We start from the raw sequence: 18,384 nt of genomic DNA, 5'->3' as shown, positions 1-18,384 counted from the left end.
ACAGAGGTCAGCTTTGGAGACACTCTCTGATTACCTCTCGGGGAGTTACTGCTAAGGGGAGTTGGTGGCCCCTCTCTGCTGATACACTCTGTTGTTTAAACTCTCCTTTTAAAAACAGGCGATTCTTCCCATCCAAAGTAAACATGCTTCAGTCCTGGTTGTCCAAGCCAGTTATGCTGTTGGAGGGTCTCTCTCCAGGCAGACAGGCCCATTTCTAAAGAGTGTGAAGAGAAGCCAGAGATACGATAAAAGGACCAAAAAAAAAAAAAAGGCATACAGAAAAGATAACTGGCCTTAGTGCATCAGTAACATTTGAGGCACTACTCTCTTCCTACTCACCTGCCTCCGAATCAAGATGAACAGAAGGTTGCTGAAGTGCACGTTGCATGGAGAAGCATCACCAAGCATGTTCAGCACAGCTCCAAGTACTCGAAGAAGAAACGCTGTTGAGGATCATTCCCACAGCCTGTCTGTTACTGGGTGCACAACCTTCACACAGCAAGATGACCATAAGTGATTCCTGCCAGCAAGCAGGTTCCTGGGGCTCCTTTTCCTTAGTCCATCAAAGCATGAACGTATTGAAATGCAGACTGGTGCAGTTCTTCTCCACCTGGGACTCCAGAGCGTACTGGTGTTTGTACCAACACTCTTTAATAAGAAGAAAATATGCCTTTCCCAGTGGACCATGCCGTGTTGGGGAAAAGTAGAGCGACATGGAGTTCTTACTCTACCAAAGGAGCAAGGTCTTCAGCCAGTAACGCTCCGGGTGGTGCACAGGACTCATGCTGGAGGAAGGTGCTCCACATTGAGCTCTTCAGAAAGGAATTAATTCCCTTCCAGAGAAAGCAGGGTCACACCAGCTTGCAATAAGGTTCAAGAGACAGCTAAGACTGACTGGGTACCCCCGGGCTTGCAAGCGAGTGAGAAAAGCAGGTGGAACTGGAGGAGGGAGAACTGAGCTCTACACAGCTGGGGACTTTCCTCCTGGTACTTTTACACTGGAGCACCAGAGAGCCATCTGACCCCACCTGCCTTTAATGAACTTGGCTGAAATGTCTAAAATGCACAATAGGCAAGCTAAATACATAAGCCTACTGGATTTATAGAAGAGATATTGACAAATACCAGGAACATTTCAAGCCAAACACATGACGGCATTCACTACACCCCTCCCACCCACTGCCATATCCCAGCTTAATGTAATGCCTTTTGGCTTCTCAAGGCTTAGAGCTATGTTCCATTGTTTACATAGGTCAACAATTGCAATTATATGTTGACTCCAGGCACTATACAATCACGATGATGTGTTAACATGCAGCAACACTTGGATGGAGTTTCTAGAATTTTGCTGCTGCTAAGTCACATATAGGATGGCAGCCGGGCTGGTATCTCCTATGCTACCTGTGAAAACTAGGAAGCTTATCAGTGCTGTGCCATTACCAAGAAGGTGAGATCAGAAAAGGAGCTCTACTTTTAATATAAGTATAAACTCTATTTCTGGAAATCATTTTGGGAGCAGGACTCTCTCTCTAACCATAGAGCCAGGCACATTGTTTATAAGGCTGCTTTAGAAAGGTGCCATTCCCATCTCCAAGAAGGACCTCTTGACAAGAACTGAGTTTGAATGGGTAAGGATGATGGCATCTTTTTCAGACAGGATAGGAGGGGGTCCTACAAGCACATCTGTGTGCAGCTACTTGTAAAGGAGCACCTTCACCAGGCTAATGGGGGAACAAAACAGTACAAAGATTCTAACTGATCCCTACAACAAATGCATTCAAAACACTTCGCATTGAAGTAATTGTTTATTTCACACTGGGGAAGAGCGCAGCTAGGTTATGCAGACCCCCTTCCAACGGACATGATAGTTTTGCTCCAATATAAATTTCCACACGCTCAACAGCCTTCTTCATCAGGTTGCATCCGTGGAACAGCTACCACCAAACGTACAGCAAAGCTGCCGCTTTATCTCAGCTCCGAAACACATTGAAGACAACTCTTTGAAACGCACTCACAAAGTGTCTCTCCCCCCAGGCTTTAGCTTCCCAGCGGCCTGTGCAGACACACACAGAGACACCCCAAACGCAGCCTTGCTCATTTCTTCCAGCCAGGCCTTTTCGACTGTTGTGTCACTGACCACAGAACTTGCTTGCCATTAATCAGGTATTAACATTCCCTGTGCTTGGCTTTGCAAGCACACTGGGACCAGACCCATCACTTCTTGATTTGTTAGCACGCTGGGAACCCTGAGATGCCAGGATTTTGCTGACAAATGACCTTTTATACCCACCACAGCTGTCAAATGGTTGGCCTAGCCTCAGTCCAGTATTAGACAGATGCGTAATGTACTAGTTACAGTTTCTCTCCTTTTTCTTAATATTCACCGTTAGCTGTTTGTTTTGCTTTGTATTTTTTTCAAGTTCAGAAACCTTAGTAAAGTTGTTATGGAAAAAATAAATTTATTATTCAACATCCTCAATCTTTTCAAAATGGAATGATCCTCTTTTCTTTTTTTTTGATTTTCATTTACAACTGGTTCCATTCAGTTTGACTGTCTTTATCTTTTCTATTTATAACCAGCACCAAAAAGAAAATTACCATGGATACAGTACATATGCAAATTAACTAATGGAAAAATATATACATTTCACTCTGTAATGAAAAACTTAAATGATATTATTGCCATGGAGGATATATCCCTGTATTATAATAAAATATCAAGCAATAATCGACTGCTAAGATTCTTTTCCACCAACAAAAAATAGCACCATACATGAGATAGTGAGAATCTACACTCAATAACACAATTGTGCAACTAGAAATGTACAGTACTTTAGTAACAGTACAGAGTATTGTTTACAATATGGAAATACCACCACTGTAATCAAAAGAGCGTCAATCTCTTACGAACAACAACTAAAAAAAAGTATTGTCATAGATGCACTGAAACAAACGGCTTTCTTTTCCCCAGTATGTAGTAACTGAGGGCAGAGCATAGCTGTAAATTCATAGACAAGCTCCTATAAAATTATACAAAACAGAAGTGCAGGAGTATTGAACAGAATTAAACTTTGTTCCCCCATTTTTCTGGCCATTATAAAATGGGAGGGTTGTCCCCAGATGAAGAGAATGTAATAAAATTGAGCTGTGTTGTGTCATCAGTTTTTAATTAATGATGGTTTCTTATTTTTAAAAAAAAGGGATGCATGCTAGTCTGTGGACTGGGAGAGCAAGTGAGGTGTTTTTCAGTGCTCAGACATTCAAAAATATAAATCCATGTCTCCTTAGACAGGAGCCAGAACTTTGACCCAAATGTCTTTTGAAGTCCACAACCTACTGCACTGGGACAAGCCACAGGTCTAACTAGTCCAGCATCCTGTTTTGGACAGCGGCCAGCAGTGAATGATTAGGGAAAAATAAGAATTAAAATCTTTCCTCTTCTACGCACCCTCCTAGGTGGCCACCTATTGCCTAGGGAGGGCACCAGGTCAGCACCAGAAGGAAAAAAAAAAATCTTTGTTATTTAAAAACACCTTTGATTTCCATTAATAATAAATACATGTATTATTCTTCCAAGATGACAGAAAAACCTGGTGGCAAACCCTTCAACAGCCCAATCTAACGCTAGCAATGTCAAAAATGATCAGCAAGGGGGTAGCGTTTCACCTAGCCAGGCTCCTTCATGGGTATATGTTGCCCAATAAAAGGAAAACAGCAGCGAGCGCCAAACCTAAAGAAGGATGGAAAGGGCCTGTGCTCTGCCAAACCACTGCAAGAGCCAGCAAGGGCTGCGCGCCTGCAGGGCATGGCACCAGGCAAGAGGGAAAACTACCCCTGGTAAATCCGAATATAAAGCAGGTCTGTTGGGCTGTATCTGATCTCTCTGGCACTTTCTCATTAGCAGCTCGTCTACTTACTAATTACTGGATATCACTGTGTTGTTGCCGAAAACTTCCCTGTCACCATTGCCAGCCAGCACCCTTTTCACCCATTATTTCCTACGGGACTACACAACCACTAATACCACTAATACCACTCTGCATTTGGGCTACAGGGTGGCAATAACAGAAGAAAGAGGTCTGATCCTGACTTTAGGATGCCAAAAGAGCATCCAGTATAACAAAAACCAAGTGAGAATCATTTCCCTGATGGAGAAAATCATCTGGGACATGGGAAAGCAGATCTGTTTGAGACAGACGCTTGAGAGAAAGCTGTGTGCAAACGTGCCTTTGTGCATACAGGCCAGCACTTGTGTGTACGCACGCTCATTTGCGCTGACAAGCACAGATGCAAACGTGATGCCCACACAGTATCAGTTTGCTGCTGAAGATTAGATCTCTATGCTTGAAAAACATAGCTCATAATAAAATGCTAATGAGTTATGCCAGTGAGGTCCTGGATATTGAAAGGTTTGCAATAAGAAAGAAATAGTTGCTTTAAAAACATGTTAGGGCCTAAGAGTCTTTATCCCTCCCAATGCTGGAAAAAAGAAACAGCAACAATGACAACTTGAGGACAGGCGCGAGCTGCAATGCAGCCTGGCCCAGGGGCTGCAGTAGGAGCTGAGCTGAGTCTTGTGCTCCTTTTCAAAGACTGAAACAGTAACACCCAGTTCTAGAGCGAGTACAAAGCTGCGATTCATGCAAAAGGCTCTGTTCGTATCACGAAGAGCGGGCTGTAACTTAACCACTGCACAACTGGCCTTGGAGCCTGGCAAGGGAAATGATACATGTTAGAGCAAGATATGACAGAGAGACATTGATCTGTAGGACTAATGTAGGGGACAAACTCTGCCCTGCGTAGCGCTCCCATTTCAAGTCTTATATCTCAGAGAGGAGTTTGGTTTAAAGTGCAGAAACATGGAAGAGAATATCATATATGCAGCACTTGCCAAGTGCTCTGATAGCACCAATCTGATAGCACCAAACCTGATAGCACCACAAAAGGGAGACAGGAAGCATTAAAATACAGTGAGCAAAATCCTAACCTCTGCTGAAGGCAACAGCAGTCTTAGCCTTACGGCTTCAACAAGCCCAAGATTTCACTTTGAATGTCCTATATCAATCAGTACTTTTGACTCAAAGGGCTATGTAACCTCAGATGGATACAAGAGCCAAGAGATGGGAAACACCTGTTTTGCTCTCCAGTCCAGCCTTCATACAAAGGCTTGTCCACATCCTGTTTCTGTACCAACGCTATCCAGTTTCACAGTCCTCTTAAAAATAACATTCAGGCTCATTATCACATCGACTTCTAAAAACTGGAGAGCAGAGATGAAACCAAGCAATTCCCCAGTGAACTACTGGATGAAATGATTTCTGGCTTCTCCTATCTCATGCAAGTAGTTTTTGCTTTAAAATGACTGTCTACTGCTGTTAATAAGCTTCCACTTCATTAAGCTCAGTGAAAAAATAGGCTTCATAAAGGAATTGTACATTTTTCTAGGAAAATGAGAGAGAAAGAGAGGATTTTTTTTCCAAATGAGAAAGAACAGTCCCTATTGGTTTTAAAAATTTGACGTGGAATGTTGGATGCTATTGCCTTTCTGCAGGAATTTCAGAGATGTCCATCCTCTGCTATCAGTTTTCACAAGCTTTTATAGCAAATCCTCTCTTTAAATTAAGCCTTTCATTTATGTGTGTCCCTCCAAGCCCACTCCACAGCAGGATAACTGTTGGGAATTAAAAACATCAGATGAAAGCCAAGACTGAAAGATTAAGCAATGTCTCTACCTTTGCTGAATTATTTTGCCAGAGGCCTTCCTCCACAGAGGTACCCATAACCTTAGTCAATGTAATCACTTTGCAACTCTTGTCCTTTTCTTTAATGGTAGCAAGCCATCCAGTGGCTGGTAATTTAATATATTAAAGTAAAAAGCATTAATGAAAAAGGTAAGGATGTCAAAACACAATAAAATGATTGGCTCCTTGAGATGACTCTTTTCTGCGTGTTTTTTTAAGGTGGATGAGTGGATTACTTTGGTATCCAGTCTGTAGAACTAGTTTCAAGTCTTATTAGGTAAGCTTTGGAATCCACCACATTGTAGCAATTCATTAAGTTCCAGTACTCAGACCTAATAGTCCATGATTTACATACAAATAGCTGTAATACCCTAGGAAGTAGCACAGGTTCATTAACTCTTCTGCTGCATCTTGTTTGCATAAAAGTCTCTGCAAGTCTGGCAACAGCGCTGATACCACCGCATGTCTTGGCACAGATTCTTCTCCCGGATCACCCTGCAGTACACTGTCCACTGGTCGCCTGTACACTTGTACGTGAGAGCAGCTTTGGACAAGAAAAGAAAGGAGAAACTAGCAGATTAGCCGGAGAACAGCACCGCAGATGTGATCAAAATCACTGCAAATCAGGAAAGTAAGGGCCAATCTTGCTGTCAGCACTGGAGATAAGATGGTAAGTGTCACATGTGGTCTTACAAAAGAATAATGGGTAACAAAATTGTACACTTCATAAAAATGTATGTATATACTGAATGCTTTTTATGGTGTGTGACTTATAAATTGCATGTAGCACTCATATGAACGCTATGTTAATTGGCAAATGTTCTAAATGAGGATTATGGTCTCTGAGGTTGGGAAAAATTGAATAATTAAAGCACATCAGAGGGTGCTGACCTAGGAACATCTTGAGCCCTTGTTCCTCATCTCTGCTGGATGAAAACAGGAGAGGCCCACATGCTGTATTTAGCTTGGGGTCTCAGTGCCAAGTACCAGAAAACCAAGGCAGTAGGAACTGGTAGGAAAGCATATCACTGAAGCTTCGTTTTACTGGACAAGAGGCAAAAGTTTGGTAGAATCTGATACGGTGAAGTTGGCGCTGTCCCAGAAAAAAGGAACACAAAAATAATTTTGAAAATTTGACTGCGAGAAAAAAAAATTAAAAGCAAGTGGAAGTGATCACTGTGAACAAGGAGCAGGTGGAGTGGTTTCTGAGAGTCCACCAGTGGTGGAGAGGCTCTGAGAGTGTTTGATCTGCATCTCCCCACACCTGTTGGGTTCCTATTGGGTGCAGCGGGCAGGAGATGGGATACAGCTGGCTAAATCTCAGTAAACCATCTGAGACTCACCTTAATCTGAGATGAGAGACTTCATATCACAGAAGGCACTGAGCCACAAAAAAGACTGGGCCTCTAACATGTTTCACTTGTTTAAAAATTAGGTGTTTGCTATAAACCAGAGGTCCAAGGACCTTTACAGGTAGTGCATAAGATAAGCATGTCTAGGACATACACAGGCCAGGTATCTGAGGGGAGGAGTAAATCCATTTGAATGTCTTTCTTTTCACTAAGGTACACCGGGCGCAGATGTGAAAGTCAGGTGAGGTGAACTCCACACTTAGATACTTCTGAAAATGTTACCCAGGATGAAAAACATTCTGGAGCCGGGAAAAGGCAACACAGGTTTTGTGGACTCCTGGAGTTTTTTTCCATATAATTTTTCCATGAGGTTTCTATTGCAGAGAACAGAAATTTTTGTTCAAAGATAATCCAGTGAGAATTTGTTTGTATGCAGGAAGACACTCAATGATATATCTTTCTGCTAATATCAAATATCATTGTTTCTGGCCCTGGTGATTCCAAGCCTGGTTTAGAAACAAAAGCATCCAAAATTACTTGCAGATTACTTTCAGCAGGGACTTGAGCCTCCCCAGTCTTCTAAACACATGAGCTTTTTATTGCTTTGTCCTAAAATGTGAATTAGGATGGATTTCTTGTCTCATCAGTGTATCAAAGGCTTACTTCTCAAACGAAATGTTTTCCCTCCGCTATGCTCTTAGTGCTAAAATATCTGGGAAGTACTCTCTCATGTTCTTAAACAAAGAGTTTAGAAGCTTCTCAGTTTGACTGCATTTGCAAGAAAATTTTCCATATTCTTTTAAACAGTTGTGAAAAGTATTACTGACTTTGGGGAAAAAAAACTCAGGTCAGAAGCCTCAAGTCCAGCCCTAGTTTAAATATTATTTAACTCTAAAAAGTCAGAAATGTTTCTCAATTATGTAGCAACTCTGCCTTTTTGTGTGTCTTAGGCTCTTCTTAGCTTGCAAGTCTAGCACTGGAGAGAGGGTGTGGGTTGCTCTTTCCAGTAAGCTCTCAGCAGGTTTATTTACAAGCCAGTCTCTTGTACTGAAAGCAATGGGAGGCACCCATGAAGCTGCGTCAGTGCAGTGGATGGCTTAGTTTAGCTTAATCTTACTGGTTATGATGCGTGAAATGTAAAGACACTGAAGAAACTGATTTGTTTCTTGCTGTGGCTGAACACAAAAGGCTGAAGTTTGAAAAAAAAAACACTTTTATCCTCCTATAAACTGTGCAAATATGACGTGGCAAATCATGGATTCCCACCACTTTATATTAACAGAAGCATTCTTAGAACCACTTTTTAAACACAGTGTGAAGGTGTTTTTGGAAACAGATGGCTTATCACCGTATACTCAAATCGGCCACACACACAGGGGACACAGGGAGGGTGAGGTGAAAGACAGTGGCAGAAAATCAAAGGGTTCAGAGAAAGAGTCTGAATGCTCTCTTGCCTCCCAGGGAAAAATTAATTCATTAAACCACATTCTTGGGGCAGCAAATGAAAAGCAATAGCCCTTTCAGAAAAAAAAAAAAAAAAAGCGATGCTCTATTTGTCAAGGTCATGCACTTTCCTTAGGGCACAGATGAATGAAGTATCATACTTTACACTCACCGCAGTGAAAGCAGGGTGAGAAGATGTTTGTGATTCAGAAAGATATGCCCGTCAGCTCCCTCACCTCTGTGATCAATCAATCAATCACACACTTGTCTGCTCCTGCTGGTCTCACAGGTCTCTCCACCAGTGAGTGCTCCAGCTTGGTGGAGGCCTGAGGCTAGGACTGATGAATGAGAGGACCCATTCACAAAAGAGCTAGAAAAGACTGGGGGGCCCCTCTCAAAATTTATGGCCCTGGTCAATGCTCTGAAGCCCCACCTTTACCACACTGGGTATACTAAGAGTCTGGGCTTTGGTGTCTTGTGTCTGCTTACGAGTCGTAGGTGGCCCCTTCCCCCCAGTATCCCTCACTCACCAAGTCTGGGCGAGGTAATTGTGTTGACATTTATCTTCTCATTGCAGACCTCTTGGTGGCACTGCCTGTAGGCGGCTGGCTTGGACAGGACAGGGCACTCATTGCCATGGCGCCCGGTAACTTTGTGCATACACTGTACCACGCGTGACTGGAGACCCTTCCCACAAGTTGCGGAGCACTGGAGGAGAGAATGGACTGAGACACGGTCCAGGCAGAGTAGTTTCAAAAACCACACACACAAGTATGCCATAAAAAGTCATTGCCAGGGCTGAAGCAGACTGGCAGCTAACTATGGTGCTGGGGACTTCACAACAGGGGACACGACAGACAGGGACCCTTCACGCAGCTGTTATATTTGTCTCTGAAGATTTCCCAGCTCCATGGAGTGCTGTGAGCAGAGGAACTGTCCCAGCGCAGGGAAGGGAGCCGTTGCCTTTCTGTCCGGACTCATTTCATCCTCTGAGTCCGCCTACACTGGCTGTCTCTCCAGATGCCCGTAACAGGGAGCAGGTAGAGATGCAACTCCCTCCACCAGCCACAAAGAGGCAAAGCTGGAAAATACATACTGCCAAATATTGCCTCCCTCTCTATGAGGGACCCAGTGGAACTGGTTGCCTTGATTTGAAAGCCCTCTCCAGGACTTTTAACAGTTGTACCAAAGCTTCTTCCAGGGAAAAGAGGACCACTGCCAGACACTGCCATAAGATAAAATCAAGGATTACAGCAGAGGCAGGCAGCTCCTTCTGCATGCCCAGACCTCTAGAGAAGTTCTATTCCAGTATACAGGAGGAAACATCAGGTATTCAAGTATTCAGCCTCATCTATCCCTGCTAACCGTCTGGCACTCATCTGTCCTCCTGGGAGCAATTGCAAATTGTACTCCATGAGTTTTGGCTTCTACTTGCCAGGAGGCCCAGCCTGTTTATATGCTTTCTTTGTTGTCATGCAATTGGAGTCCCTACCTCTCCCTCCCTCTTCCTCTCGCCCAGTCACTTGTGATTTACAATGTCCTACTTGCACGCTGTTCAATTTTAATAAAGCAAACACATTGAGCACAGTGAGGTGCACCAGCTGGAGTTAATAAAAGATCCTTGCATTTAAAATAAAGAAACAATGGGTTGCAGGGCTTTGGTAAGATTCCTATTTCTGCTAGAGCCACACACAAGCAAACGATGGGGGAAGAGGAGGAGGTGGGGGAAAACACGGGATATACAATTAGGATGGTATTAAAAAGATCCTAATTTCTTTACTCTGCTGTTTTTCAATAAGGTCAATGCAGTGAACGAGGTCCTCCCAGTGAAACACTGTTGCCTCAGAGTGGTGGTTATTAAAAATAGCACGCCAAACATTTATGAGGCTCAAAAGACAAGTACCATTGAGGCTGAAAGCTGTTCAGATCCTGAGGGGAGAACGGCTTGTGAAGCATCTTGACAGACTGAATGGAGAGATGCAACAGCTCCGCTGCACTGAACCGCTGGGAACTCCAAAAGGCATGCGGTACACATGGGCAAAGTGGAAACATAGCAAGGCAATGCACACAGTTCACAGGATGAGATCTATGGGACGGACTGTCCTCCGGTTTGTGCCTGGGCTGCTCTGCTGAGATCAGGCCTCAGACTGAAGTCCAAATACCAACTACATGTATGCAGTGGGGATGACTGTAAGACTAGGAGCTGGGGCAAAAGAATATATGGATTCACCTCATTTTCCATCTCTTCCATCTAGGGGAGAGCCCAGCAAAGCTGTGGTTATTTTGTTCAGGAAGTATCACAAGAAACCCCTGCTGCTTCTCAAAGAACATTGGATACAAGAAGGCTAGCCTTGCTCTGGACTGGAGCGCAGGAAGCTTTTCCTTCCTGTGTGGATCAGTGAAAGGCCTGACGAAAACTGGCCTCAGATGCACAGGACCACATCAAACAGAGCTGGTGGAGCCCTACTTCAGACCACCCAGTGCAGAAATGCATTTGCGTGATGTGCACTCTTTATTTCTGGGTAAGAGGAACTGTAGGATCGGTGAAGCCTGTTGTCAAAGATAACACACACTCTCAATTATCTTCTTTAGTTGCTCATACTAACGACTGTTTATTGAACCAGTTTCCTGTCTTTGGTATGCTCACCAAATTTGTGTTTGTTTTTCTCTTAAATTCTCCCTTATACTACACCTGCTCTTTATTCCTATCCTTTCCCCCATTGCATTTCTCTAGATCAAATTTCTCTATTCTGAACAGCCTCTGGCTCAGATCCCCTGCTGGACTTTGCCACTAGGCCATCCTGGTGTGCCAGGATGTGTACCTCTATATTTCCAACTATGCAGCCCCTCCAAGACCTGCTTATAGGATTTGGAAGGTAGCAGTCATGCTAAATTAAAAGCTTTAAATGTATTTTGGAATTTTAACTTTTTAGTAAATGCTTGTTTGTTTCATCATCCTTATTTCTATTTAGTGTCAATAGATTAGTTTACCACATATTTCTTTGCACTTAGATGTTCATGTTTACATCATAATTTCATTACTGTCTATTAATATTTCTGTAATGATTATGGTATTTAGGACTAAGCTGAATTAGCCCTTTGCTTCTATGTCCTATGGTGAAGTATTCCAAAAAGCAATCCTTAAAAGTCCCTCATTTAAATCCCTCTTATAACTTCAGTTTCTGTGGTGAGACGCAGGCATTTCATTAGTTGTGGGTGCCCCTCTGCTGCTTCCCAGCCGCGGGCACCTTCAGCGACTTTCACTGGTCTGGAAGCCAGTCAGGCACGACCACTACGTTTGGAGTTAAAGCTAACAATTTTTTATGGTTATAAATTCATCTATTAGTCCCTTTCCCTTCACCAGCCAAATGCAACCTCTAATCCTTGGGATTTCAATGGCACTTTTAGTCTTCAGAGTGCTTTACTAACCTTAATCCTCACAAAACTCTTGGCAAGGGGAGTGAATTATACGTCCATCTTACATACAAAATAATAGTTGTATCGTGTAAGCATAAAGTAACTTGTCCGAGGCCACGGGGCCCCTTGACATGACTGTAACATAGCGGGTCTGAAACCCTTGTCTCTGGCCTTTTGGCACTGCCTGAATTTAGGAACAACGCTCTTACCAAAAAGAAAAAAAAATGCAGTTTTCTCATAAGGTGAATACGGTTTTCAGATCCTGATGTACAAATGCGCACCTACCTATGTCTGCGCTTCTGTCTCTGCATTTGTTAGCCAGCAAGGAGGGCAAGCAATGAAACTTTTTCCATAGACACTGCCAACTCCGATCCTTAGACAAATAACAGCAGTTTTTGCCTGAAGCAGTTTTATTCCTTCTCCTGGGAGACTGGGATCATCACCTATGCTATGCAATTAGTTTTTCACAGCCAGGAAGACAGATTTTAACATCTTTCTTGAACTCTTTTGGGCTTGGCAGCTAAAGGAAGGTTGGACATCTGGCTTATTTTAAGACAAAATTTTCAACTCTGTTCTTGGATAGTCTCTTTGCCTAGGAATTTCAATAGGAAATAGGAATAGATACAAAATATATACAAAGAGGGAATTGTTACTTGTGCTACACTAAGAAGAGACAATATCATTAAAAGCGGCAAAACAGTCAAACTCCAACTGAACAGCAGATTCCCATAAATACCTTTTCTCCTGCTCTGGCTAGCTAAATGCATTGCTACAGCCTCTCTCTGCCCAGATATTTATGGTGCAAGTAAATATACCCACTGAACAGTTTTCAAGGCTAGATTCACTGTGGGCCCTCTGATACAAGACCCTCAGGCTTGGATACAGGATCTGAGGACTGCAGGAAGGAAAGCTGCTGTAGCGTTCTTGCAAACAGAAGAACTCCCAGGCAACCACCAGCTGCTGGAGAGAGCAAATTGCTCATGGCAGCACGTGGGCTGGGCTGCAGGAGCTGAAAGCAGCGTTATGGCCCTGCATCGGATCTAGTCTCGGCTGATGCTCTGCCACAGTGCAGAACGCTGAGAGGCTCCACTGCCGCACAGTGAAATTGTGCTGACTGTATTTCAAATACTGCTGACACACAGTGGATGTTTTGGGGAAATACTGAGTTGTTACTCTGCTATTTACAAAAATACTCTGATGTTCTGAAAAGCCTTCCTAAGCACTGACAGAATTCCACAATACTCATGTTGTTTTGATGGTGCAACGGAGTGAAGTGATCTGCGAAGCTAGAGCACTAGTTCTGGAGCCTGGTACAGAATTGTGTGGATCTCTGTCGACGCTACCTGAGCTGTGTTTCAAGTACTGCGAGAAAATCCTCCAGCAACTTGCTTAGCCTGGGAAGCTGGGGACTTGGGCAAGTGGTTGAATGCAGACATTGGTGTCAGACAAAGAAGCGTTTTTTCCCTTCCACTAGGCACTGTCAGTGATACCACTATCAGACAAATGCATATGCAAACTGTGCGTAGCTTAACCACAGGACACTAAAGGATCCAGATTTTACTGACAATACAGCCATTGTAAATAGGAAATCAACCAACACACAAAGATCAAAGGATTGTTCAACACTCTAAAAGAGAGGGGTTAATGAAAAGTGAACCTAATGAGAACCCTAGTTCAAGCACTGCTTGAGAAGGCAAAAGGAAAACCAGAAGTGCCCCCATTCACATTCCTTGGCAGTAACATGCAAGCCAGTGGGGATATCCAGAAGGAAATAAACTCACAAATTCTCAAGGCAGCAGCTGCATTCATCAGCTTAAAGAAGATTTACTCACTGAAAATCACCAACTTTAAGATCAAACTATGATTTTTCAACCGGAATGTTATTTCCACCTTAGGATACTGATATGAAAGCTTGAAACCTACCAAAGGTGAAGACAGATGTCTAATTGCTTTGAAAGTAAATGCCTCAGGAAAATACTGGGTATTGAAATAGAATGAATTTACAGTAAGTTCTGAGATCTGTCAGGGACTTCATCAACTCCTGATCTGCAAAAGATAGCCAGGGAAGGAGACAGAAATGTGTCTGAATGAAGCCAGGGCAGGCCTGCTTTTGGGCAGCTGGAGGAATGAGTAAAAGGAAGCAGCCCAAAGTGTTGAGGGTTAACACCGTTAGAAGAAAGTATAGATTTACCACTACAGAGAAAAGGCTGTGATGTGTTCAGAACTGAATGGGACAATGGAGCGTTGCTTATGCCCTAGGTGAGGATTGCGGGCCTGGCAGGGATGCCTTCAGGCCATGTCTTACCTTTAGAAATATCATTTTTCTACCACCAGAGGTCTGTTGCTTCCAGCAGACGGTCATGGCATCCCTTCAGCCAGTTCTGGATGTACAAGAATATTTAAAAGGCTAATCTCTTCCGGAGAGAGAGAGTTCAAGATGACAATGATAACTGACCTGAAGGCAAGATGTTTTCCTTTTTTATCCATCAGTATGTAGGCATTTGATGTTTCAAGATACTAGTTTGTCCCCAATTTGCTGAAAGATGCTGAAGCCAAGGATAACGCTATGGCTAAAACTTTAATATTCAGAGATAGAGTCATGCTTTACTGACTTCAGAGTTTAAGATTTTCAAGGCGTTAGGAAAGAGTAGAGCGTTGTTCCCCCAAGGGTCTTATTTCTTGCCTCTATGAAAGTCAGAAAAAAGGCAAGACAGGTTCCTATTAATAACATTCTAATACAGCATCTGAGATGAATGACAAATGTCCTATAATTGCTCTGTTCCCAAGATCTTAATAATATACATGTGTGTGCTCCGAAAGTCAGTGCTCCACACACCTTCACAGCAGGCTTTTTATAAATATTGCTAATTTAAACTCTGAAGTTTTAACTGAAAAGCAGCATGCAATACACTTTTACAAACACCAGCTCAACTTTCACTATGGCATCACACTCAAGAAAGAAATTTCTGTCTTTTCGCTGATAAGATCTAATTAGCCCAAAGCAAACTGTAAGCTGTTTTTCAAGCTTCCTTGTTCTGGTTTTTTTTTTTTTTTTCCCTTTTAAACCCCAGGTCTGTAAAGAGAACGTATCTGGTCTTGCTTACAACAATCTTTCATTCGGAAACTTGTGAAATGACTGATTTGTTTAATTTAGCCAAGAAAAAGTGCCTACTCTTCAATATGGAGGAAATAATAAATTATAGCAGAATATGCTCATGCCTTATGTGACAGTATCTTAGAAGGAGAAGAGAGGAGCAGTCTTTGAGAACTGCCTACAGCAGTTTTTGTGCTTTTAAACTGCATGACCCTAAGGAACAAGACCTGACCAGCAGCATGTCTCACTGCGTAATTAAGCTTGCCTTTGCTATTCTGAAAAGTTCCATTGTGTACAGACAGTTCAGAGATTAAGAGCTGAACACATGAATATTCTGGGTAGTGACAGTGCCCCTAAGTACTTGTGCAATGCAGCCCAGGTGGGTGGTAATGAGGAAATGTCATTTAAGTTGTTACACCAGTAATGCCTGTTTACCTCTCAGGAGCCTTCAAACTGGCTTTCAAGAACAGGATTAAGTAACAAAAGTAAAGGCGTGAAATGATATGGTATTGCTTATAAGATGCCATACCCTAGCACGCCACCTATAACAAGCACACATTGTTTCGATCTGGGGCATGTACAATCTGGAAATCCTCCGTATTATTCCATCCATAAGACCTCATGACAATTATTCTGACAAACACCTTATGTAACAAGGCATACTTGAGCTAACTTTAAGCAAGCTAGATAGCCACAGACAACTACGTAACCATGGGATCACACAGCTCAACTCAGGACAACTGCTTGAGGACCTACCCCACTTCTACAGCGAGTTTTACTGCCTATGCTGAGCAATGTTTTTTAGGGGCTACACGAGGTGTAGTCCCACACCAACTGCTGTTGCAGAGGTTACCACAAAAGAACGTCTTGCAAACTGAAACTCCACCAAATAAACATCTTAGTTATTCATCACTTAATGATCTATGATACCTAAACGTAATATATTTTAAAATAATGATTAAAGGCTCCATTAAGACTCTTAATTTCAGCAAGAGACTGCTCATCTGTGTCATCTCAGTCCTGTCTGAGTTCTGTGGGCAGGGAGCCACTCAGCTTTCAAACGTGTGATGCTGAACTAACGCTGCACTTCATCTCTTTGCATAGTCAAACAACGGATGACCAGCAGGTTGATATTAATTTAAAGATGTTCTGGAAAATTGTCACCTTAATGCCTCAGTGGTCGTTATAAATCTCAGAAGGCTGTTGGAAAGATTGCAAAATTACAGCAGCCCCTCCTAGCAACACATACCGCATGTCAGAAGGATTCAAGGGGGAAAAACCCCTTCACCTGGGTAGCACAAGCTTTGAATTGTGAATTACCTACTGTTCATTTTTTTAAAGGCATAATCCAAGACACTGTATCAGCATCTCAGACTAACGCAGAGAAAATGAATGCCAATATTTGAACAGGCTTGTCTTTCATGCTTTCTTCTTTTCCACATTGAAAAGGAAGTAAAATAGTCATGGTGGAATTCCATTAAAAATCCATTGATCTTGGTGGGAGGCTTTCATTCTCTATCAGAAAAAAGGCACTTAATGAACTAGGTTTTTTAATAAAAACTATCAAAAAGGAAAAAGTTATTCTTCCAATTAATAGGAGCACTGGAAGCTGAAGTGGAACATGAGACAATAATACTACAACAGAAAGCGCTCCACTTCAAACAAAACACTCGTGAATACGGCCTTCCTCCAGCACATTCTCTCTTCCTAAAGATTCATCAAAATAATTTCTACTAGGGATGTTCCCAGAAACTCCAGCTGAGATGAGCTGTGCTAGCTGTGGTACAAACAAGAAGCAGTCACTGCCTCAAGGGCATGAGCAGGAGACGTCAGCTCCTGTAGCTTCAGTCCCCAGAGGACTGACGTGGCCAGCGCTGGTGTCAGCGTCTCTTTGCTTTCCATGCCTAGGCTTACACATACAGCTGCATCAACCACGGCTGGCAGTTACCACAAGTCTAGAGAGAGGATCCAACTTGGTCTAGTACCAATATACAATTTTTACCTCTCTGACCATAACTAAAGACATTTCACAGCCAAGGGACAGAGGCTCAAAGAGTGAAAGAGGTGGGATTCATCTTGCTGGATGAGCTCTGTTTAGGTTCTCTTTACAGTCAGCAGAGAGAGATCCCTATTCCAAAGGGCAATTCAGACTTTGCTAACGCAATGAGATGAATTACTGGAGCTGCCTACTTTATGATGACTGCAAATGGAGCCTAGCAAATATCTCAGCTAAGGCACCTACCCATCAGATGGTGAGGGCCCAGTGACATAAACTCCAATAAGTGATGGACCCATGACCATACAGAAACCTGTGGAAGAGCTGAGCTCTTAACCTTTCTGTCTTCCCTGAAACACATATTTATAGCAGAGGTATGAAAACTACATTTATTTCTTTTTTTTCTAACCTACTTACGTGCAATATTCAGCACTGACAAAGAAGAAACCTCCTTCTGAAAGTCCCCTGGTACCATATAGAACAAAGAAGAAACCATATAATTTCATATTTGGACCCAAAACTGTTTCTAAGCATCAGCATATGTTTCTGTGCCACAGTTACACCTCAGTACATTTAAGTTTGTCTACAAGAGAGCAATCAGTTCTACTTGATGGTGGCAGGACCCTTCATGATTATGACTGAGACCAGAGAACTGTTAAGAGTGTAATTCCGGAAGGATGCATTACCCCAACAGCCCTTTTTTTGTTAAAGCTGTAAACAGCCTAAAGACATAGAGATCCCAGGGAAAAAAGTGCAGGCACAGTTTTCAGCTCAGGAAATGGTTAGCGTTTCAGTTAATTAAGAGATTACATACCTAGAAAATGACGGTCACCCCCAAGTAAAAGTTGTTCTTAAAGCATACATGTTAAAAGTAAGGGATTATCTGAAAGTGACACCTTGAATACAACAACCACTCCTAAAAGTAGCTGACCTCATTTGATGTGCTACTTCATCAACAAGGCAGTAGAAGGTCCTTGCGCTGGGCTTTAAGTAGCCCATAAACCATGGATTGACAGATTCATTAAATGGTAGCAGGATCTTGGAGATGAGCTGCTCATATCTCCCCTTCTGAGGCTTTTACTTCACTTACCCAAGTCTTTTTCTCAGGACCCTTATTCTAGATTTAGGGTGGCTCCTTTCTCTTTTACTTAAGCTTGTGGAATAAAATAGTAAATGGAACAGAGAAAAACTCCAGTACCCCCTGCACCGGCAGTGAAGATGACAAAAAATAACCAACAGCCTTGGAGCTTTGCCATATATAAACTGCAAGCCGTGAGCCAGAAACTCTACTTCTATGCTGAAATCCTTAACTCAGCGAAGTCATTGGGAGCTGGCCACTGA

The 18,384-nt window shown here is 42.7% G+C and overlaps 1 protein-coding gene across 1 annotated transcript in view; it reads right to left on the bottom strand.

The window, feature by feature from the left end:
- Nucleotides 1-1,792: 1,792 nt before the first annotated feature.
- The window catches only part of ADAMTS17 (ADAM metallopeptidase with thrombospondin type 1 motif 17), a 203,565-nt gene continuing 186,973 nt past the window's right edge, over nucleotides 1,793-18,384 (bottom strand). Inside the window, exons 22-23 of the mRNA XM_068958707.1 lie at nucleotides 9,067-9,244; nucleotides 1,793-6,285 (exon numbers count right to left, since the gene is read on the bottom strand). Of these exons, the coding sequence (XP_068814808.1) occupies nucleotides 6,134-6,285; nucleotides 9,067-9,244 (330 nt within the window). The 3' untranslated portion in view covers nucleotides 1,793-6,133. The remainder of the gene's footprint in view (nucleotides 6,286-9,066; nucleotides 9,245-18,384) is intronic.

Source organism: Struthio camelus, chromosome 12 (genome assembly GCF_040807025.1).
Source record: "Struthio camelus isolate bStrCam1 chromosome 12, bStrCam1.hap1, whole genome shotgun sequence".
NCBI classification, from domain to species: domain Eukaryota; kingdom Metazoa; phylum Chordata; class Aves; order Struthioniformes; family Struthionidae; genus Struthio; species Struthio camelus.
This window is presented reverse-complemented; position numbering and strand designations above follow the sequence as displayed.